The sequence below is a fragment of the Cicer arietinum genome, chromosome 4 (genome assembly GCF_000331145.2).
Source record: "Cicer arietinum cultivar CDC Frontier isolate Library 1 chromosome 4, Cicar.CDCFrontier_v2.0, whole genome shotgun sequence".
Lineage (NCBI taxonomy): Eukaryota > Viridiplantae > Streptophyta > Magnoliopsida > Fabales > Fabaceae > Cicer > Cicer arietinum.
In genome coordinates, this window is record NC_021163.2 from 10,312,029 (window position 1) to 10,335,270 (window position 23,242).

The following is a 23,242-nucleotide window of genomic DNA, read 5'->3' on the forward strand; positions in this document are numbered from 1 at the left end:
AGTGTTTTAAGGTCTGCATTGGCCGGTGGCCTTTCTTGTGCTCTGTCTTGCGCATTACTGCATCCAGTTGATTCAATCAAGGTATATTACCATGATTTCTATAGTTACTGATATCGTGCTTTGTGCACACAATTCCATCACTGTCTTATTTGTTGTGTTATGTTAGACTCGAGTGCAAGCTTCAACCATGTCATTCCCTGAAATAATTGCTAAGCTGCCAGAGATCGGGACACGTGGTTTATACAGGGGTTCAATCCCTGCAATCCTTGGACAGTTTTCAAGGTTGCTTATTAAATATCTCTTATTTTCTTCTCTATTTGTTAGTACTTCAATTGTTCAATCATCGCGTAGTTTCATTTTCCTTTCCATCTCATGTTAGCTTTTGAAAATGTAGTCATGGCCTTCGAACTGGGATATTTGAAGCGAGTAAATTGGTGTTGATAAATGTTGCTCCAAACTTACCTGAACTACAGGTAATTTATACATCCTATTTTCTGTTATATTTTGGGTTACTGCTGATTATGTTTTCCTTTCACACTTTCTTTTTCTTTGCACATTGTTTGGAATGCAGAGAACATAAAATGAATTGCCTCATTTCCACAGTGCCTTCCTTTTGTTCCATACTTTCAGGTTTTCTGCATTATATAATTATGTATTAGTTAAAGTTGTTGCATTATTGAGAAAAGTGGTTGACAATATAGCTAAACTGCTGCATTAAAATATTCTGAGCTTTTCAGTTCATGTCAAGTTTGGTAGTTACCTACTTTTCCACTTACCATAAGTAGAAGCAAGAGAAAGGCTGCCGCTACTTAAACTAAATTGCTAAGCTCCGTTGTCTTTAGTAAAAAGGTTTTGCTAATGCAGAACAGATTAATTTGTGCCTCATGTTTTATATATATATATATAGGGCATACCAAGTAAGAGTGATTTTTATTATGAGAGATGAGAGGGGCAAATAAGAACCATTACATAAAATAAATAAAGGGCTGAGATTAAATGATTCATTTAAAATACGCACCTCTTTGTAAAATCCTCTCCTTCTTTCTTGCACACTGCTTCGTCAAGAAAGAACATGTTCCATCTTGAAACCAACAGATCATCTTAAAATTGGTTATACCATTGAATCTTCCCCAAAAGAGCATTTCTTGGTAAAAAAAAATGAATCTTTTGTTCCTCTTTGCTTCAGATCGATCAACACCTACTTTTTTTTTAATGAAAATCAATCCCTATTTTTTTTGTTTTAAATTATAAATAGGTAATTATTATTAAAAAAAAAGGAATTAACAGGACAATATAGCATTTAAACGAGAGACCAAAGTCTGTAGACAGAGAGACGTTTAAGAAAGAAAAAAAAAAGAAGACATAGGGACGGTATCAGCCTGTGAGAGAAAGAAGGAGGAGTTTTATAGTGAGGTTTATATTTTAAATGAATCATTTAATTTCAGCCTTTTATTTTATCTAATGGTTGTTAGTTGTATAAACATGAGGCACAAATAAAAAAAAAATCATTATTAGAAGATAAATTATTTTTGCACTACTAAAATTTGACATTGCAACTTTTTTGAAGTGGTTAACGCATTTTAAATATGTGGTTAATTACGTTTAGTAGATGGTTGATAGATTGACTATGTGTCGCATCTCACTAACCACCAACATAACTTCATTAACCACAAACTTGAACTTGGTTAACCATACTTTTTAGGTGTTCAACTACACGTAGTTAATGAAGTTAAGTTGATGGTAAATGAACTTTGGCACTTGGTATATCCATTAACATCTATTTAATGTAATTCACCACTTATTTGAACCGGTAAAAAAGTTGTCGCAGAAGTTGTCAAATTTTAGTTGTTCAAATAGCACAACTGTATTAAAATGATGCAAATGCTTTCAATTAAGGTGATTTTACCGGATATATTAACATTTTTCAAATATAAATTTACATTTATTAATACTTGAACTTTTTTGCACTTTTAGCCCCCTTCAAATGAGTATACATTATGTGAATGATGGAGATATATCAAATAAGAGAAGAGGGCTATTATTTTATGATAGTGAGGGGAATAAATATTAACAGTGGAATATTATTTCGAAAGGTCAAGATTAAAACATGAAGTCATTTGACTTTTCTTAAGTTATCATGTGGCCTTTAAGTAATTTTTAATTGCTATCATCCATATATGGTTGTATAGTCACGATTTACTCATTTCACTTGTAAAACGATCCTCTGGCTAGATTCATTATATTGTTTGAAAGAGTCTGGCTGTTGACTATTTTCGGCTAACAACTTATAATATTTTTTAGTGTCAACAAAATTAGTTGATATTGACTTCGATATAATAAGGGTAAAGCTCTGAGTTATGTGACATCAGGAATTTTTGGGTTTTACTTTGGATTTTTTTGCATGTTTATTTTATTTTCCACATTAAGTGACGATTGTTTAAATGTGGTATTCACATCCATTGAAAAATATTTTAGTTAAGTATACATGTATCATTGTTTATGCATATTTATTAAGTACTATATGTGTGGGGTAGTGGGTGTCACATACTACATTTCCATAAAACATTAGTTTTGATATACTAGTAATACATTTCATGATGAAGTGCATTGTGATCTGAGGAAGGCCCACTTAAATAAGGACAGCATGAATAAAATCCAATTGAAACCTATCAAATGATGCATTTATATATGTTTGAAGTCTCACGGAATAGCATTTTTGTAGGTACAATCTATAGCATCATTCTGTAGCACATTTTTGGGAACAGCTGTGCGAATCCCTTGCGAGGTGTTAAAGCAGAGATTGCAGGCTGGTCTTTTTGACAATGTGGGCGAGGCTTTGGTTGGTACTTGGCAGCAAGATGGTCTTAAAGGGTTTTTTCGTGGAACCGGAGCCACCCTTTGTCGAGAGGTTCCATTTTATGTTGCTGGCATGGGGCTTTATGCTGAATCTAAAAAGGTGTGTAAATTTCATGATCCAGTGTGCTTCTTGGTTTCGAGTCTGTCTATGGATTTTTCTGAGATTTATGCATTATAAATTGTTTGAAATTCAATGAATGTGTATATTCATCCAAATAAAGGTTAACTTTGAGTAAGCAAGATAATACATAGAACTAGACGTGCAACATAATGAGTTCCAGTTAAGGACATATCGATCGGGAGGACCTAAGTTCAAACTTTGACTGAATTGGCTAAACTATATTTATCTCTTTGTCGAACATCGATTTACCAGGACTCTTTTCTCCGGAGAATCAGAGGGTTAAGACAAAAAAATAACCATTCTCTAAAATGCTCATTGCATACTTCCTCTAAGAAATCTCAATTTATATTTTCTAATGATGAAATGGTATATTATCATGAATGCTACAGGGTGTCCAAAAACTACTAGGGCGGGAACTTGAGGCCTGGGAAACAATTGCAGTTGGAGCTTTATCCGGTGGTTTGGCGGCTGTTGTTACGACGCCGTTTGATGTGATGAAAACTAGAATGATGACTGCGCAGGGTCAGTCTGTGTCAATGACCTTGGTAGCGTTTTCTATACTCCGCCAAGAGGGACCCCTCGGCTTATTCAAAGGAGCAGTTCCTAGGTTCTTCTGGATTGCTCCTTTAGGTGCCATGAACTTTGCAGGTTATGAGTTAGCAAGGAAGGCCATGAATAAAAATGATGAGGCTAAGGCTGGAAATTTAGAGTAATGAATGTGACACACTGACACAGTGAGCAACCTAATGTCTCATGGAATTTTTGAGTTTCTATCAGTGAGGCCATTGATGCTGCTCTGAAATATACATTTTGTTTCCTTTTGTTTCATTTTCTACTTTCTGAGTCTGCCATTTGTAGCAGCAAGTTTTTGTTTTCAAAGAAAATATTTAATGTTCTACTTTGCAAACTAAAAAGGTTCAATTTATTTTCTTCATCTGATCATGTACAGATTTTATTAATGTTTTGTATCTTTCAGCTTTCATCATTTTGTTTCTTGGTTCATTTAATTGTCATTCCACTTTGAGTTTGTTTGAAACCATGGTTTAATAATGTCTATATTTTCATTGTAAAAAATAAATAAATCAATATTTCCATCTGAAGTGAGTATAAAATATACATTATGGTTGACACTAAGTTTGGATTGAGGTTTATCATCCGTTGGCTCAATCTCTAGTCTTGTATCCGATTCCATTCTATGAATTTGAGTTATTTGTAATAAATAAAAAACAGACCCCACCTGTTTTTTCTCACACGACAATAATTAGATGAGTGTATGGAATGAGAGCATATTTTTCTCACACAACATAACTTGTTTTTCTTTCTTTCTTGGATGCGTTAAATGATTGCTTGCTTCCTCAAATGTTATCTATTATAAAAGAAAAAAGTGATTTTGCCTTATGGCAAACAAGAAAAGGGTTCCTCATGCATCATTCAATTTTCAAGAATGTTGAGATGTAATCCTTTATTAACCATTTCCCTAAGATATCAATTTTGAATCATCTTTTCACCCATCCGATCCACCTAGAAACTTATCTATCTATTTATCAAAATACTTTTCTAGTCTTATAAAAAGGTTTTTGCATATATTACAAAATATGATAATTAGATTAAAAAGATAAACAATTTTATCAAATTACTCATCTTAATTATTTATATATTTTTCACTATTATCAATACAAAATATAATAATATTTTAAAAATTGTATATATAGTAATAACTGAAAGATAATATAAAAAAATAATAATTAAAATTACATTAAAAATTATGAATGACATTCATTTCGAAATAATTGTGTTAAAATGATACTCATTGTGAGACGAACTGAGTAAGTCAATATTTAGATACTTAGCTAGATCGTTAAGTGGATAAAGATTTTCTACCTTTAAGGAGATAAAATTACCCTAATTTTATCTCAATCTCTCTTATCTTATTTATTTATCTGTTGTCTTTTTTCTCCATTATGTTTTCATATTTTTCCTTCATCTCTCTTCTTTTTGTCTAAAATCACCAAAAAGTAGGAATTCAACATTAGGGAATCTAAATTTTTAGGCGTAAATAGATAGACAACCTAGTTTGGATGGACACATGAGTGAATAACAACATTAGACTTGAATTCCAAATGAAGCGTGAAAAAATATGTTATTAGTATATGACAAATATATGGATGGATGATGTGAATAACAACATTAGACTTGAATTCCAAATGAAGCGTGACAAATGAAGAGAAAATTCTTATATCGTCAAACTCATGTTTAAAAAATACATTCAAAAATATATATATTGATTTAAAGTAGACAAAACTACTATATGATAATTTTGTATTGATTAAAAGTTATATTTTTATTTAAAAAAAAGATTAAAATAAAAGGTTGGGTTAAAATTTTATAAAAAAAATAAAATACTTAATCCATCAAAGTTAAGTAAAAAAATACATGTGGAACTTAAAAATAAAATAAAATTTGATTTTAAAAAACGAAAATTGCAATTGAGTATACACACATGTGTGTTTTTCTTTTGTTCATAGTATTTTGTTTGCTCTGGTGATGGAGGGAGTATGATACCTATTCATCTGATAAGTATAAAACCCTAAAACCCCAAAACTCAGCACCTCCATCAAATCTAATTCATAAACAAGTTGCTCGTCGCACTCAACTCAACGCCGCCGGAGTTGCTCGTCGTCTGCCGCAAACACTGATAATTTCCTTCAGGTTTTCCACTTTTTTTTCCTTTTTATTTCTAATTTTCCTTCTTGCGAGCGCGAGGATGCGATTCCGCCGCGACTTGCCGCCTCAATAGCCACCCTGCGAAAAGGGTGTGATTTGCGGAAGATGTGTCGCAGCAGATCTCCACTCCGCATCAGATTTTCCTTTTTACGTTGCTTACTATTTCACCACTTGCGATTCTAATTAATTACTTTTAATTTTTCCTTGAAATTCAAAGTGAATTAAAAAATAAAAACTGTTTTTTTGAACTCAGTGGTAACAAAAATGGAAGAAGAAGATGATTATGTAGAGTATGTGCCTGTGGCCAAGCGTCGTGCCATAGAAGCTCAAAAGATTCTCCAACGCAAAGGGAAAGCCTCCGCCGTAACGGATGATGAGTCCGAAAAACTACCAGTGGTTGAAACTAAACCCAGTCTTCTTGTTAAAGCATCGCAGTTGAAACGAGAACAACCTGAGATCAGTGTCACGGAACAGATTGTTCAACAAGAGAAGGAAATGATTGAGAATTTGTCTGATAAAAAAACCCTTATGTCAGTTCGCGAGTTAGCTAAGGGGATTACTTATACTGAACCTTTGCCTACTGGGTGGAAACCTCCTTTGCATATAAGAAGGATGTCTAAAAAAGATTGCGATTTGATTCAGAAACAGTGGCATATTATTGTTAATGGCGAAGATATTCCACCCCCGATTAAGAATTTTAAGGATATGAGGTTTCCAGAACCGATTTTGAACATGTTGAAAACCAAGGGGATTGTGCAGCCAACACCTATTCAGGTGCAAGGTCTTCCTGTTATCTTATCAGGGCGTGATATGATTGGTATTGCTTTCACAGGATCTGGAAAAACTTTGGTCTTTGTGCTTCCGATGATCATGATGGCGTTGCAGGAGGAGATTATGATGCCTATAGTTCCCGGGGAAGGTCCATTTGGTTTGATTATTTGTCCATCGAGGGAACTTGCTAGGCAAACTTATGAAGTCATTGAACAATTCTTGTTACCTTTGAAGGAAGCTGGTTATCCAGAGCTTAGGCCTTTGCTTTGTATTGGTGGAGTGGATATGAGATCGCAGCTTGACATTGTGAAAAGGGGGGTTCATTTAGTTGTTGCGACTCCTGGGAGGTTGAAGGATATGTTGGCCAAGAAGAAAATGAATCTTGATAACTGCAGATATTTAACATTAGACGAGGCTGATCGATTGGTAGATTTAGGATTTGAAGATGATATTAGAGAAGTTTTTGATCACTTCAAAGCTCAGAGGCAGACTCTGTTATTTTCTGCTACTATGCCGACAAAAATTCAGAACTTTGCTAGAAGTGCTTTGGTGAAACCTATTATTGTCAATGTGGGACGTGCTGGTGCGGCAAATCTTGACGTTATTCAGGAGGTAGAGTATGTCAAGCAAGAAGCGAAAATAGTTTACCTCCTCGAGTGCCTACAGAAAACTCCACCTCCTGTTCTGATATTTTGCGAGAACAAGGCTGATGTGGATGACATTCACGAGTATCTTCTCTTGAAAGGAGTGGAAGCTGTAGCTATTCATGGTGGCAAGGATCAGGAAGAGAGAGAGTATGCCATTTCATCTTTTAAAGCTGGAAAGAAAGATGTGTTGGTTGCAACCGACGTTGCATCCAAAGGTTTGGATTTTCCCGATATTCAGCATGTCATCAACTATGACATGCCGGCTGAAATTGAAAATTATGTCCATAGGATTGGACGGACGGGAAGATGTGGCAAAACTGGTATCGCGACAACGTTTATAAACAAGAACCAAAGTGAGACAACATTGCTTGATTTGAAACACCTCTTGCAAGAAGCAAAACAAAGGATCCCTCCAGTTTTGGCTGAGCTGAATGATCCAATGGAAGATAATGAAGAAATCACAGGCATTAGTGGTGTCAGGGGATGTGCGTTTTGTGGCGGGCTTGGTCATCGTATCAGTGATTGTCCCAAATTAGAACATCAAAAGAGTGTGACAATTGCAAACAATAGAAAGGATTATTTTGGTTCTGGAGGATACAGAGGGGAAATTTGAAAGGAGTTGATCTCTTGTGTACTGAAGTTTTCTTTTAATGCTGCTAGTTTATATCTGCAGATTTTTAATTGTATACCATGAAATCTGATGACCTTCGTTTTTGACATTTGTACTGGTGTTTAGGCTATGTACAATATATCTGCAACCTTTAATTTTTGTACAATCATTAAGTATAATGAATTTCATTACCTGTACTGTTGCTTTTGATAGAATATGATTGAATTGTAGTATGTATTATAGTTTGTTTGGACTGAGTTTTAGATTGATTTTCTCCTGGATTATTCACTTTGTCAAATGATTTGTTTGGACCTGGTGCCTTATGCTGTGGTAGTTTTTTTAATCTAGAATGTTAATATTGTTATTGGATGTGTTGTATTGTTGCATGAGTACAAATTCATTTTTTTTACAATAAAATGAAACTAATGGTATAACTGTATAACTTTACAGGGACTTGTACCTATAGGCCTTGTTGGAGCTGTGTGTCTTGTTGCTTTTTTCTCAACTGTCAATAGCTGACTTTTTTTGCAAGCATCCTTGCTTTTATCCCTTCCAGACGTCGAATATTATCTTTGGCAATTACATGGAAGAGTATAGTTAGGATTCTTGGCTTGTGGGATTTTATCCGAGTGTGCTAGAGTGTGACCATGCCTTTTGAATATTTTAGATGTATACTATTTTTAGTGTTGACTTGGCTGTATATCTAATGAAGATGCCTCTTGTATATTGAAGATGCTGTTTTATTAGGTTTTTGTTGGTTTTGCATGGTTCAGTGGCTGTATATCTAATGAAGATGCCTCTTGTATATTGAAGATGCTGTTTTATTAGGTTTTTGTTGATTTTGCATGGTGCAGCAGTACAGTTTCCACCATTTTTTTAATATAGATGTAATAGAAATTTTTGCAGAGTATAAAGCTTTTTTGTGTGTATGTGATTGATTGAGTGGTCTTCATGATTATACGAATTAGTTGATATAGAGTTTACTTTTAATAAATAAGACATTCATGTTGACTGTCAAATATCATATACTCAAGCAAAAGGTACCTAAGTTACAGACAATTTGGTTGGGGTTATGGAGCTAAGTATTGGTTTGCAAGTGGTTGGTTTGTTTATCTCATTCATTTGACAGTAAGTGGTATTTTTGATCTTTTTGTTGGTTCTCATATTGGAGCACCGGTGAGTAAGCCTACAGCAAAATATGGCTAATATTGATATGATGTTGTAAAGCTGATTTTACTGATTCTTGTGTGTTGTGCATGAATGGACTCAGGTTGGTTGCATCATAGGCAATTCAAGTTATGCTGCTGTATGGTTTTTTCATTTTTGCCAGTCTACTATTGACAACATAAAATACAATACCCAAACGTCATCTACTTCTATGTTCTCAACTGGTCGAGTTTTTGTAATTGTTATTTATGTCAGATGTAATTTTTCCGAAGTACTGGTATGTTTGAATTGGCGTTAACACTAAATATTGCGTTTCAATGCATATTTAAATTGAAATTTCTTAAGTTACAATTTGTAGCTTCACTCTAGACGAATGTCTATAGTGTTTCTGTCGTGATTCCAAACGTTTACTACAGCAATTACATCTGGCTTTCTCTTAGTGTTGAACTTGAACAAATCGTTAACTCACGGGTGTTAAATTGTGTATGTAATTTTCGTAGAGAGTATTCAATAACCAATCGCATGGTCGTCAAAGATGAGATAAAACTGTAACAGAAAATGCTTATATATTATGAGAGATGTTTGCAAGAAAGAGAAAAACAATACGTTTAACTACCCACTTATACTTATGCCAGTGTTTTTTCTTTCACTTGGAATTGAATTTAGATTCTCCACTTCTTTAACCTTTAGCTTAAACCAATTGAACTACTCACTCAATCCACCTAAGAATAATATATTATATCAAAGTATATCAATATAACTGAAGATTTATCAGTTCTGTCAATCTTAGTAAAAAATATAAAAATTACCGGTTCTTCAAATGCAAATAAAATTTTATAATAATATCAGACATTTTACATGAAAAAATATGATTGATATTTCTGTACAAATAGGATCCTCATAGAATTATATATATTATACAATTCAAAGTTGTTAATAAATATTCTTGTTTAGCACAGACAATCGAAGTTTTTGGAGAAAACATTAAGCATATTTTCTTGGCAGACAGGAGTTGGAAATAAAAAGACATAGTTTAATTTGAAAGGCGTTGATACCTTGTGTACTGATTTTTCTTTTTGTTGCTAGCTTATATCTGCAGATTTTTAACTGTACCATAAAATCTAATGACCTTCCTTCCTGTCATTTGTACTGGTGTTTAGGGTATGTACCAGATTTTCTTTGAACAGTACTAGGCTATGTACAATATCTCTAACCTTTAAATTTAATTATGATTGAATTGTAGTAGTAATAAAGATTGTTTGGATCAGAGTTTTAGATTGATTTTCACCTGGATGATTCATGTTGTAGTCTTGTCTAGTTGCAACAGTACAAATTAATTTTTTTTCCAATGAAACCGAACTAACTTTTGGCAATAGCTGAATGGAAGATGCTGTTTTAATGGCTCTATGTTGCTTTTGCATGGTTCAGCCGTTCAGTTTAAACCATTTTTTTTAAAACAGATGTAATAGAAATTTTGGTTGAGTATAAAGCATTTTTCCAAACCAAAGCAATTACTTTCTGTCATTATCTCAAGGCTGAACTTTCAGTTTGTTTATTTTTGAGTTTGTATAGATGTGGTTGGGTTTTTGGGATACCATTATTTCTGGCATTGAGCCAAAACTATTGGAAGATTTTTCTCTATTTGGGATCAAAGCTTCGTTTCTCCTCAAAATCTTTTCAAAAGGCTCCAAATTTTATTCGGATTAGTCAATCTAAAGATGTATTTTATATATCTGAATCCGAATATGTATTTGATGACATAGGGGTAGAAGAAGAAACCCTTATTTGAGATACCATGAATAGAATTTGGTTTGGTAGATTTTTTGGAGAATCTATCCAAGATCCTAGCAGATAAGTTTTGGTTATTTTTATTATATGGTTTATTATTATTTGTCTCGCTGCTATCTTCTCTCATTATTATTCTACCTGTTTGATTTGGTCTGAGCCAAAGACCCGAACTATATTACACTGCCAATGTCTCCCTAAGTTCATTTAGAAAGTTTTTTGCAATCCATTTCATTGTAACCAATAAAACCACATTTTAAATAAAATTGGGGATAGTTTTTCATATCTAGAATTTATCCAAATGAGGCCACCTTAGTTATGTTAATTTCCTCTTTTAAAGGTGTGGTGGTGTCAAATCCCGCTTTGACTGATAATAATTTTATTTTTGTTTTACAAAGTTCAGTTTTAAGCACCTTACCCAAGCAAGAACCTTCCTTCCAATTTGGTTTGCTTTTATTTTTTTTTCAACTAGTTTGGTTAGTTCTGTAATGGGGTGGTAGACCGCATAATTGGGCCCAAATCCCCATATTGTGAAAATAATTAAAGTTAAGATTGTATTAATAAGATTTCCAAGGAATCTTATTGTATTAATATAATCGATTTCCAAGGAATTCCAGTTAAGATTGTATTAATATCATCGTTATCATCCTAAAGAAATGACTTAACTCCAGTTTCTCCAACTCTAAAGCCTTCGAGCGTTGCACCAAATGTTAGACAAAGCCTTATGTGAAGAACCTTTGTTTATAGGCAAAGAAGCTATTTTTACACATCTTCAGAAAACATAATTTAAGTTTCAAAATAATTGTCATTACTGATGGTAGTTTGACATTGAATTAACTGTCACATCTAGATTATTCTCCTCACTACTTAGATATTGTTCTGCAAAAAACGTTAATGTTTCAGGACCTGTGATACATGATGCGATACTTGTTCCAGCATCTTCATTAGAAAAAAGATTGAAAAAAAATAAATGAGTGCAGGAGACAAAATAAAGTGAACGTACGTATGAAAGCGTAGGATCAAAACTTAGCGCATGAGCAGGAGGAACAATCAATAACAACACAGCCGAAACATACCACCACATGAGAGTCAATTTGTTTAAGTCGATAATACAATTAGTAAGTAAGTACATAATAAAATGTTACATGTTTTATTCCTAAAACCATCTTACACGAGTTTAATGTAATTCGAAGTCAAACACAGGGCACTGTAATGTGTGACCTATGACAATATTTTAATTATTATTAGGCTCATCATTATACGGAATCAAAACAAATATTTATTTACCAGATAAACATAATTTATTAACAAAATCGCAAAACATTTTCCTGAAAATGGGTGTCTGAACTGAAACCATAGACAACAGTTTTTAAACGACAATTGCAACACCATAAAATTAAACATAGAAAATGGAAATGTGAAAAACCTTTTAAACTGAAAGAGGAACCAAGTTACAAAAAAATAATGTAGTTATTATTTATTAAACCAGCAAGGAAAACATCAACTTCGGATGTCTTGCTACACCTTGAAGTTCTGGAAATCAATAACCCCAGTTATCATTCCTAATCTCATCATCAAATTTCTGCTTCAGTTCAGGATGCTTGGCAAAGTACTCATCCGCAGTCATGGTACTAAGTTTTTTCTGTAAAAATAAACAAGGGTATGAGTGATTTTTCAATTTTATAAAACTGAAAAAACCCTGTTGTGATTTCGATTACCTTTAACTCTTGTACATCAGCAATTTCCTTTTCCAAACGCTCAGACTCCTTCAGAGATTTCTCTTCTGCTTCTTTAAGCTCGATCAACTTCAACCAGAAAACATACATATATTCAGCACTTAATTAAGTGTAATTTGATTGAGAGAATTTGGACAAAATAAGGATTAAATATAGACAAAAGTTCTTACCAGTGCCTCAAATTTGGGCTTATATTGAGGAGTTACTGTGTCAACAAACTTGGGGATCTCAATGCCTGCAAAAGAAACACAACACAACTTCAAAAGTTGATTTAATAGGATGTAAAATTTGAATGGTTTAGGGTGAGTATCAAGTCTCAGAAATCTCACTGTTATATGTTCTACACACACAAATACATAGTGATTTCAAGCATAGATTTAAATAATAAACAATCAACTTCCAAACAGGAATTCAAATGTATGATTAATTCTACATTAACCAGTGATAATAGGAAACCAAAGCATTAGGTTGAGCAGTACTTTGGATTTGCATTGCAGAAAATGAAATATATCAGTGAGCTCACAAGAAATAACATACAATTTCCAAATTCTAATCTCAAGTGAATAAGTCAGAGAGATACAGGTATATTTTGAATCAAAAAGGAGATAGGAAGATGTTGTCATGGTCATGACCAGTTTCTTTTCGTAAGTATGATTGAATAAGTTAATAACAACAAAACAGTACCAAAATCCCAACAGTAAATTTTGCACTTCATATATTCTATGTAAAATTCAAACGTTTTTTAACATGGCAAACACAATGAAAGAATGTCAAGTTATGAAATATGAATTTTGTGGGAGGCCTTGAGACTATCTAGCTTCATTTTCCCACATTTTATAATATTCCCTATCAAAAGAATATAGTACAATTGGCTACAGGAACCAGACCCAGTTGACTTTAGCAATATCCTTCTACACCTTTTCACCTATTACAAATTTATTTCCAGTAAGAGATTTTTTTTTTAAAAAAGCCAAAATCTTCAATTGAAACAAAGCGATGACATACTCACTGACTATCACACCAAACCAAACTAAAGGGATTCGACAAAAAGGATGTACGACTCTCAGCTCACGAAGAAGAGGATGTGCATGACAAGAATCAATTTTACCAACCTTTAATTCAATCATGTTATTGGCATCAACAATGAGTCAAGCTAACTATCCCATACCATCAAGAAATCTAAAATATATGTAAGGGGCATTCACCATAGAGTTCAAAAACATACTCTCATAATGCTCCTTGTACATATCCACCAAACGTGTGCCAATTCCTTTTCTATAATAATCCCAGTCAATGGGCTCAGGCTCCTGCAAAATATGAAAAAATTAATTAGAAATGATAAGCAAAGGTACATATATATTCAAAAAGGAGACAAGTGGACGTGCACTATCATTGCGAACTATCTTTGGATTAGCGTAGTGCGTTTAAACAGATAATACAAAAGAGCTTTCGAGAAAGAGGAAAATAAAAACAAAACATCTCAAATCTCCATAAATTGTTAAAAGCATATGTATCAAAACATGTTATTATCAACCAATTCGAAATTGATGATGGAGATAAACAGAATACGACATAAACTGATCCATATCTGTAATCAGTTTTCAAAATTTGACCTAAAAGCCAATCGATCTATCATCTAAGAATAAAACGGAGGGAAATCGGGATCCTAAATACAAAAACCCAATGAAGACACAATAACGAGAATGAAATTAGAGAGATCTGTGAAGGAATCTATTTACCTGGCTGAACTTTGTTTGGAGTTGTGAATTAACATCGTCAAAAGCGCGACGAAGATTGGAGAATTCACGGCGAGCTTCATCGGATACAAGAAGCTTAGCCATCCCTTCCCAATCAATGCTCCGACCGGCTTTGAATGCTACATCCGCCACTTTTTTCGTCGTTCCGCTCATTTTCGCTTTCTCTTCTCTCAGACGCGATTCTGATTCTTGTTGCTGTTCTCTGCACTTGCATTCATACTGCCACTATCACTACCAATAACACGCTTACTGGGCTGGGCCGGGTTCTTTATGGGCCGGTCTATAACATGTCATCATTAGGCGTAGGCCTTGTAATTGGAAGGGGGTTGATTTGGATAAGAAAACTGGAAATGTAATTATCTCCTTTCTCTTTAAGTTTCAATCGAATATTTGATTATTTTATATTAATCAAATATTTTATGAGATTAATAGATATGCATTGTCAAGTGTAAAATTATTTTAAGTAGACAATTAATCACAATCATTCATTGAACAATCTTAAAAAAATTCCACAATATATCAAAATCAATTGTCATAGTTTACTGTTAATATAAAATTAATTTATACGAAAGGTACATATATTTTTATTTTAATTAAAGTATTTTTATATTCTGAATTTATATTTATGAAGATAAATCTAAATTTCAAACTCAAAATTCTTATTATGTATATAGATATAAGGAGCATATCAAATGAGATAAGTTTTACATACGATGGTTAAATCTTGATCATACAATCATAATGCTCGTTAGTAAGAAGTTATTTAAGTGAGATCATGATCACTTAAAAAAGTCAAATAAATTTTTTTTCTAATCTTAACCATTAATGTATGGTTATTTTGAAATTTAAATTTACTATGAGAGAAGGAGTGATATGGTTAAATATTGATCACATAACTATATAATATATAATTAAAATTAGAAGGAATTTTTTTTTAAATAATCATGTACCACTTAAATAAGTTTTAATATAAAGATTTAATTCATAAAACTTCTTTAAATATGCCATATATGTTAAGTTGATATGCCACAAGGGTTCAATAAAATTGAACTAAACTGTTAATGTTTATGTTCAAACCATAATAGTAAAACCGAATGGAACTGTTATTTTCTCTGATATGTAAAACACTGTTAAAATAAACCAAAACGATTTATAGTCTAGAAATATATGTTTTCACGGATGAGACATTTTTTGTCGTTGAGAAATTCCATGGATGGAAATAAGTGAACGATTTCCCCATTTCATTTATTCCAAAATTCAAACAAGTATTTGTCCAAAAAAATATTTCAAACAAGTAAACCCGTCAAGTAGGCCAAAAGCCAAATTCCAAAACCTACAAGACTATGGCGACTTAGGCTTTGAATGCGAGTATGGAAGTGAGAAGATGACGGCTTTGAAACAAAATAGAAAGGAAGAAATTGAAGAGGTTTGATGAGAGAGTTTTGAGTATTTTGTTTTTATTCACATATTAAGTATGAATAGTATAGGTTCGGGTGTGTTAGGATACATAATACGGCAACTTTTTAAAATTTAGATATAATACGAGTTAGGTACGTTAATAAAAAATTTATTAAACAAATTATATACACGTAGAATACTTATAAAAAAATGTATTAATCATTATTCATAAATATATAATTATATAATATATTTTTCATGTGTTAGAATATCAATAAAAAGAATTAAAATAAATATTAGTTTTATTCTATAGCTAACAATTTAAATGCACTTTTAATTGTCCCATCTATAAAAGATATAGTTTTGAAGTCTCATTCATTATGAGATAATTTTTTCAATTTAAAAGTAATAATAATATCTTAAAGTGAATTATGTACATCTCCATTGATGTTCTAAAAAAATTATCATATTTTTTTTATTCTTTGATTTTCATAGAATACGTATTTGCGAGTACATGTGAAGTATCCGAGAAATATCAAATAAATTAATATTTAAAAAATAAAAATAATAATTCTAATACATCTTAAGTACATATCCACAATTATATATAAAATATTTATCTCCAATAGACGTCTCTATTTTGAAACTTTCACATTTCATAGTTATTCACATTACAAAACTCCCCTATATATGTCTAGGGAATTCAATAATTGTGTTGGAGTAAGGTTTATATTAATCATAAACATTTTTTTACCATTATCTACAAAATCACTATTTTTAAAAATATAGTTGTTTTTCTTTATTTATCTATTTTCTCCTCCTCTAAATCCCTCTATTTTCCACCACTCCAAGGTTCCAAACAAAAGCCTTAGTCAAAAGACATGACATTAAACTAATTTTGCCCCATCTCTACGCCCTTCTCGATGAGTTTGATTGAAATTAAAGAGAAATTAAAGAGTCTTTAAATAGTTATACATTATTTAGTTTATTTTGATTGAAATTAAAGAGTCTCTAAATGGTTACACATTGTTTAGTTTTGTAAAGAAAGAGGGAGATTAAGACTATATACACAGTTTTAGTTTTAATTACAAATTGTACCAATTAGATATTTTTTAAGTTTGTATTTAATTATTTTCTTTGTTCTTATACTCTTGTGTTATATTATTGTAAGATGTAATTTAAATATTTGCTTTAAAAAATATGTGTATATTAAAATTATGATTCATGGTGTGTTAAAAGAAATTTATGTGTTATAACAATTTTTAGACAGTCGTTTATATCATCAATTGATTCTAGTTTCTTACACTATGTCTAGAATTAATTCTCCATACTTTCCCTCACCATGACTTATATCATCAATCGGTAGTTCTTTCATATATGATGCTTTCTACTCACAATGTACATAGTTCTCAATTAGTTGTATCAATCGATATAATTAAGACTAGATAGATGGTTGAATCATTAATTAAGAATGCTCTTGACTCCATTATATTAAGATGCCAACTCAAACAAGTTTTGTTACTAGTTGTACTTATTTGACGGGGTAGATAGTGACACATTGTGGATATATAACTAACAATGTGTGCACAAAATATATCAATTAAGTCACGACATTAATTTTGTGGCCATTTTGGTTATAATATATGCCACTTTAGGGGAGCTGCATCTTTATTTTAGTTCCACAGATATAATCATTATAATCATTTTCTAATGCTAAACATAACTGCACTAATCTTTCTACTAAATTCAAGGGTTTCACACGAGAGCTCTCCATAATCGTTAGAGATAATTAATGAACAAGAAAGAAAAAAAAACAAGACTAGTACTCGGTCATGATCATAATCAATAACTTAGAGATAATTAATCATTTTTTGATGAAAAAAAATGTGACCAGCAATGTCTGATTTTTCTAATTAATAAAACGGTAAATTTATGCTTTCATTCATTTCTAGTAGCTTATAAAAAATTCATTTTCTATTCGTTTGAATTTTGGATTAGTGTAGTGATCAATTGCGTAATTGGTTTCTTTAAGTCTTAACCAAATTAATTAATTAGTTGTAGAATATACTAGTGTTTTCAGAAACAAATCGTATAGTTTAAAAATTGTATCGAAAATCGAGTAATCTGTATGTTGGTTCAACCTAAATTGATTCTAAGTCTTTCAGAATTGGATCGAGCTGGATTAAACGGTCAAAGTTGATTCCAATTTTTTTAAATAAATTTTTAATTAACTTATTAGTCATTATCCGATTCACCTTATTAAAACATGATATAAAAATCTCAATAATTCAACCCGATTTTTAAAACAATTTAAAAATCAGGGTACACTTGTCGCCTTTTCACAAACTATGTATACAAGCTAAGAGAATACATAATATAAATTATACTTGATGAGTTGATCATTCGCTGAACTAGGGATATACATTTATTGATTAGTATTACAATCGTGTGGAAATACTAGTATAGGAAGAAATTTCTGATTCTATCCATATGCTATACATTCACATTCGTTTTTGTTAATGTTACGAATGAATATGTGTTTAGTGAGTATAAGTTGGAAAGTAATCATGAAATTGTAGAATCTAACAAACATGGTTTAAAGGCATGGGTTCATCGATTCACTTTTGAAAAGTCTGCTTCAAACATGCTAAAGTGGACTCTTGTGGACAAATTCAAGTCATTTGTGTCTTGACTTTGAATTCTATATCACAAAATACCAAGCACAACCTTTATACGTAATTGAGGAGTTATTAACAAGTCGTTCGCAAATTAGAAATTGACATGAAGGATTAAAGTGGTCATTTTGAATAATAAGATTAAACATATCTCACTCTTTTTACGTGAATAACCTCTAGTCCCATAACAGTAAAGTATTGAATTACCATTTTTATATATCAAATATATATTTATTTGATATTAAAGTATTGAATTACTATTTTTATATATCAAATATTTATTATATATTTATTTGATGTGCGATTTAACCACTTGTCTCATTTAAAATATAAAAAAAAATGTTGTTTTTTGTCTTCATATAAAAGAAAATGATGCATTGAAAAAGTGGTGAGTGAGAAAATTTGAGCGATTCGTAAAAAAAAGATTGGGTGATGTTTTGTTTCATTTGATCATTATAAAAAATATTTTTGTGTATTTAAAGCTAACTTAAGTAACAAGTACCAAAATTGTTAGGAGCGAGCATTTTTCTCTACCGACAAAAAATATTTTTCTTAAATGAATCTATCCATAAATTAATTTGTGACCGCATTAAAAATCAATTTAAAACTTGTAAAAAATTAATTTAAAACCGTTGTTAAATCACATATCGCTAATACTTAACAATAAATTTAGTGATTAATTTTTTAAAGACAGATTCAATAATTAATTTTAAAGATTGGTCTGTGTGGCAATTTGAGTGATAGAATTAGTGATCAATTTAAACACTAAATTTTTAATATTGTAAAAGTATAAATTTTTTGTCAAAAAAATAGTATAGATAAATTTGCTAACACGGTGAACACATAGACGAAATAGTAAGAAATGTTTGGAAAGTAGGCCATGATGGTGATCTATGTATAAATTTGGTGGTTTGACTATCAATTTCACTTTGTTTGATGGATTTTATGTGATGAGATGAGACATGAGAGTTCTCTCAACACAGCACATGGTTGTCAAAACAACATATTCCATTTTAGCGTAAGATATAAACAATTAATGAGATAAAGCATTAAACGGTATTACTTTGTTTCTTTTACTATGCTTTTTTTCACTCCAATGGCATGCATCGATGAAGGTTACAACTTGCACGTGATATGACATAATTAAGGTGATTTAAACGACGACGTAGCAAGAGTTTTTGCAACGCGTTTTTTTGGGCAACGAGAAGAAGAATGACAAAAAAGGTTAAAGTTGCAAATTAAAAGATTAAAAACAAAGCGCGTTTTACTTAACCAAATGATGGAAATGTTCCATCAACCTAATCATTTTTTATATAAAGTCCTCCAAATCGAAAGAACTGTTCTCACTTATATGTGCATCAAGTAAAATTGTAGCATGGGATCTCCAATTCATCTTAAACTTAAGAATCCCTTTGAAGTGATATCGTAAAATTGTTCAAAATTTTATAGATGACATAGAAATAGAAATTTATTATGAATATCATTTGGATTACAAAAAACTATTTATGTTATTAAATAAATTTAAATAGATCAGTGATGTACAAAAGGGAAATGGATTATCTCCATTATTGTAATTTGTACCGACACTTCTTTGCTCTTATCAAGAATACAGCTCACTAAATGGGTTCTACTACCACTTCGATCTTGGGCTGAGGACAAAATAAGCTTCAATAATGAGGCAAAAAGATAACTTTTGGTTTTATTTTGGGGGGTGTCCATAGAAAGGACATGTATAAGGTACTAGGCAACATGGAATGTCACAGTAATCAAATCAAAGGGATCTTTCGTCTTTAATGAAATTCAACATCTCATACAATTTTAGGTAAATTTCTTTTTCTCATTTTCCTATATAATAATACTACAATATTGAATATTTTTTTCAACTTATTTTGCTAATTGAATAAACAATTTAATTCTTTCACGTTACATTATATAAAAAAATACTCATATTTTTTATTGATAATTCATTATTTAAATGCTGTATTCTTTACACATATTTGTATTCGTATATTATATATGAATCATCGATTTTTGATAAATTTATAAAACTCAATTTATATAAACTTTTGATTTATTAAAGAAGAGCGTAGCAATGCCATGTTATTGCAGACAAAAAGCTAAAATTGTAGTTTTGTGATGTTATTAGATGATAATGAATGAACGAACTTTCTTTTGTCAAAAAATGAAGGAACTTTCACATTGTCCACGGTTTGACAATAAAGGCTTAAAAACATAATTTTCTGAATTAAAAAAATAAAAAAGGAAATAATAAAAAAATTAGGTGGTCCCAAATAGTAGATATCTATTTCAAGACTATGCTGACTCAAACTCAAACAGCTATCTCTTGTACTAATTTTCTTCTTCTAATAACCCTTTTATCTCTAATATAATCATTAGTTTAGAGAAGACCACCATCAATTATGTTTTTCTTCTTTTGTTCCTTTTTAATTTTTTCCATTGTCAAAAAGTTAGGCTCATGAAGTGACTAATTAAGTAGCAAACACCATGACCCATATCTACCATATAACTAATAAATATGACTTTATTATTGAAATATTCCCTCAGTATGATTTTCATTAGCTCTTCCCCCACTTAGAGTTGGAAAGTTTTACAGTTACTATAGAAGAAAAAAAGACTAATATTCTATAATAATTAAATAGATATAAGTCACATAACTAAGATACATATATATATATATATATATATTAATAATTATTCATATTATTAAATGAATTTCATGTCCAAAGAGGCTCCCAAGCAGACCCAAAACTGTTATTATCCTCTAAGAAGCAACTCATATCAACATTAGGTTGTGGCTGAATAATCATATTATTATGGTCTTGTTGTGATTGACTCATTTCCATGCAAATTAGTGCCACTAAATTTGCTTGTTGACAATGCATGTTAACTAACTCAGCTTGTGCTTTGGCCAATTGTGTTTGTAGTTCACTAACTTGTTTTTGGAGTTGACATATTGCACCTGCACATCCATAAACTGGGTCCCTTATTCTAGCATTTGCTTCATAAACCATGCTGCTCACAGCATCAGCTCTTTGAGGTTCTGGTAGTTCCTGAAAAATTAATATAATTTTGTTAAAGGAAATTAATCGGAGTTTAAATTCTGGTGAAAGAGAAAATACTAAAATAACTACTAATATTAAAAATTGAAACTTTTAATTACAATTGGAGTGATGATTTGGAAAATTGGTACTTCATGTCCCATTGACTAAAATTATTAGACAAAATAGAAAGATTCCAAAATGTGGGCACCTAATTAATTTTGACTTGGGATAAGTTATAGTGGTTACACTATAGCCAAGGGCACTAAAGAGAAAAAGAAATGATAAACAAGCAATATGCAAAATGTTATTTGACTTGTCCATTTCTTTTTTTCCATTGAAAAGATAAAAAAGGTAGTGGTTGTTGCTAGATATGTAAAGAAGAGATAATTATGAATAGCTTTGATGTGTTAGGAAGTTAGAAAACAACACATCATGCATACCCATCAATTAGGTATGCCGCTTTTGTTAGCTTTTTCTCACACTTTTGACCAAAATCCATTGTTTTGTTTCTCTCAAAATGTTTATAGATAATTCAACTATTTTTTTTTTTGTCTTTCAAGAAAATGTCATGCTATGAGTGTAAAAGAAATTGTCATAATTAGGAATGATTTTGTAGAATTGAATTAGATTAAATATAAAAAAAACTAGTATACACCGAACAAAAAGACATGGTGATGCTTTTTTGTTGAAGAATGATGAATGTAAGTTACCTGCAAGAACTTGATGATGTTACTAGCTCCAAAGACTCTATGAGCAATGGTGAACTTGAGTGGATCAGTAGGAGGAAAATAAGGTGCTAAGACACACTTTTCAACACACCTGCGACGCAGGATCTTGCAAGCAGCACAAGGGCTAACAACAATTGGTGGTGGAGGAGATGGTGGTTGAGGAGTAGCCAAGTTAGGAGGTGAAGATTGAGAAGGTGGTGAAGGGAAAGGTGTTGGAGATTGTGAAGGAGGTGAAGAAGATGAAGATGGAGGTGAGTTTGAGAACATGGTGTGAATGGGAACATGGATTGGGATTGGTAGATAAGGTGGAGAAGTTGTTGTTTTCACTTTGAGTTGTTCCATTTGTGTTTTTTGAGAGACAGAGGAAAACAGAGGTTAATATTGAATTTAGATGTTTTTTTTCTTCTATTGTGTGTTTTGTAACATGGTATGGAAACTAAAGGGTGTGTGACTATATATATAGACCCAAAGAGGAAGCATGTTGGGTCAGAGTTGGTGACTTCATCTCAACGTATTGTAGAAGCAATGATGACGATGTATTTTTGATAAAGCACTACACAAAATCCTCTTTAGATATAAATAAATAAATAAATAAAATTATGCCTAATATGGTTAACCACATTGAGTTACAACTGTTGGACTTTCTAAAAATTACAACACAGTTAACTTTGGCTGTTTTTTTATAAAGAAAATGCGACACTCTTGTTGAAAAATTATGTCACTAAAGTATTGGTGAAAAAATTCAATAGGTTAGTAAGAACACCTAAAAGAAGTTATTGATTATAAAAATGTATTTATATTACAATAAAAAGTTTAATTTTATTGATTAGATTAAATAATATTTTAGTTTGATGGTGATTGAAGGTATTGTTTTATAATTATAACTCCTCTTTCGTTGTAAAAGGAATATATGACATTATGCAACGTGTAAAGCATTCTTTGAGTGCCAAGTCATTGGTTTAAGTCATAAAAAAATTAGTAAATGTTTGATCTACGGTTGAAAGAGTGGAAATGTATGTTTGGACTTAAAATATTATAGAGATCTTTTAGATCGAAAATCTAAATATACCCTTAATTTTACTTAATTAGTTTATAAGTTTTAGGGGAGAAGTTAATGAGTTTTGTGTTATTGTGAATAGGAAAAGCGTAAAAAGCGTTTTATTTTTTCAAATGAACTTATTCTACTAAATTCAATTCATATAGTC

The 23,242-nt window shown here is 31.4% G+C and overlaps 4 protein-coding genes across 4 annotated transcripts in view; 2 read left to right on the forward strand and 2 right to left on the reverse strand.

Moving 5' to 3' along the window:
* The window catches only part of LOC101507700 (uncharacterized), an 8,286-nt gene extending 4,375 nt beyond the window's left edge, over nt 1-3,911 (forward strand). Inside the window, exons 4-8 of the mRNA XM_073367490.1 lie at nt 1-81; nt 167-282; nt 395-473; nt 2,723-2,956; nt 3,367-3,911. The exon at nt 1-81 is cut by the window's left edge and continues 7 nt beyond it. Coding sequence (XP_073223591.1) covers nt 1-81; nt 167-282; nt 395-473; nt 2,723-2,956; nt 3,367-3,690 — 834 coding nt within the window. The 3' untranslated portion in view covers nt 3,691-3,911. The remainder of the gene's footprint in view (nt 82-166; nt 283-394; nt 474-2,722; nt 2,957-3,366) is intronic.
* Nucleotides 3,912-5,481: 1,570 nt separating this feature from the next.
* On the forward strand, nt 5,482-7,926 carry LOC101508029 (DEAD-box ATP-dependent RNA helicase 35). Its single transcript, XM_004496273.4, has 2 exons — nt 5,482-5,686; nt 5,955-7,926. The coding sequence occupies exon 2, from the start codon at nt 5,966-5,968 to the stop codon at nt 7,730-7,732; it is 1,767 nt and encodes a 588-aa protein (XP_004496330.1). The 5' UTR covers nt 5,482-5,686; nt 5,955-5,965; the 3' UTR covers nt 7,733-7,926.
* A 4,033-nt stretch (nt 7,927-11,959) lies between these two features.
* On the reverse strand, nt 11,960-14,396 carry LOC101508341 (ATP synthase subunit d, mitochondrial). The gene is made up of 5 exons (XM_004496274.4): nt 14,157-14,396; nt 13,643-13,724; nt 12,588-12,652; nt 12,400-12,486; nt 11,960-12,323 (listed from the first exon to the last, which is right to left on the reverse strand). Exons 1-5 carry the CDS (start codon nt 14,325-14,327, stop codon nt 12,222-12,224), a joined length of 507 nt encoding a protein of 168 aa, XP_004496331.1. The 5' UTR covers nt 14,328-14,396; the 3' UTR covers nt 11,960-12,221.
* Nucleotides 14,397-20,764: 6,368 nt separating this feature from the next.
* Nucleotides 20,765-22,474, reverse strand: LOC101508655 (LOB domain-containing protein 1-like). Its single transcript, XM_004496275.4, has 2 exons — nt 22,020-22,474; nt 20,765-21,318 (listed from the first exon to the last, which is right to left on the reverse strand). The coding sequence occupies exons 1-2, from the start codon at nt 22,377-22,379 to the stop codon at nt 20,983-20,985; spliced, it is 696 nt and encodes a 231-aa protein (XP_004496332.1). The 5' UTR covers nt 22,380-22,474; the 3' UTR covers nt 20,765-20,982.
* Between the last annotated feature and the right edge of the window lie 768 nt (nt 22,475-23,242).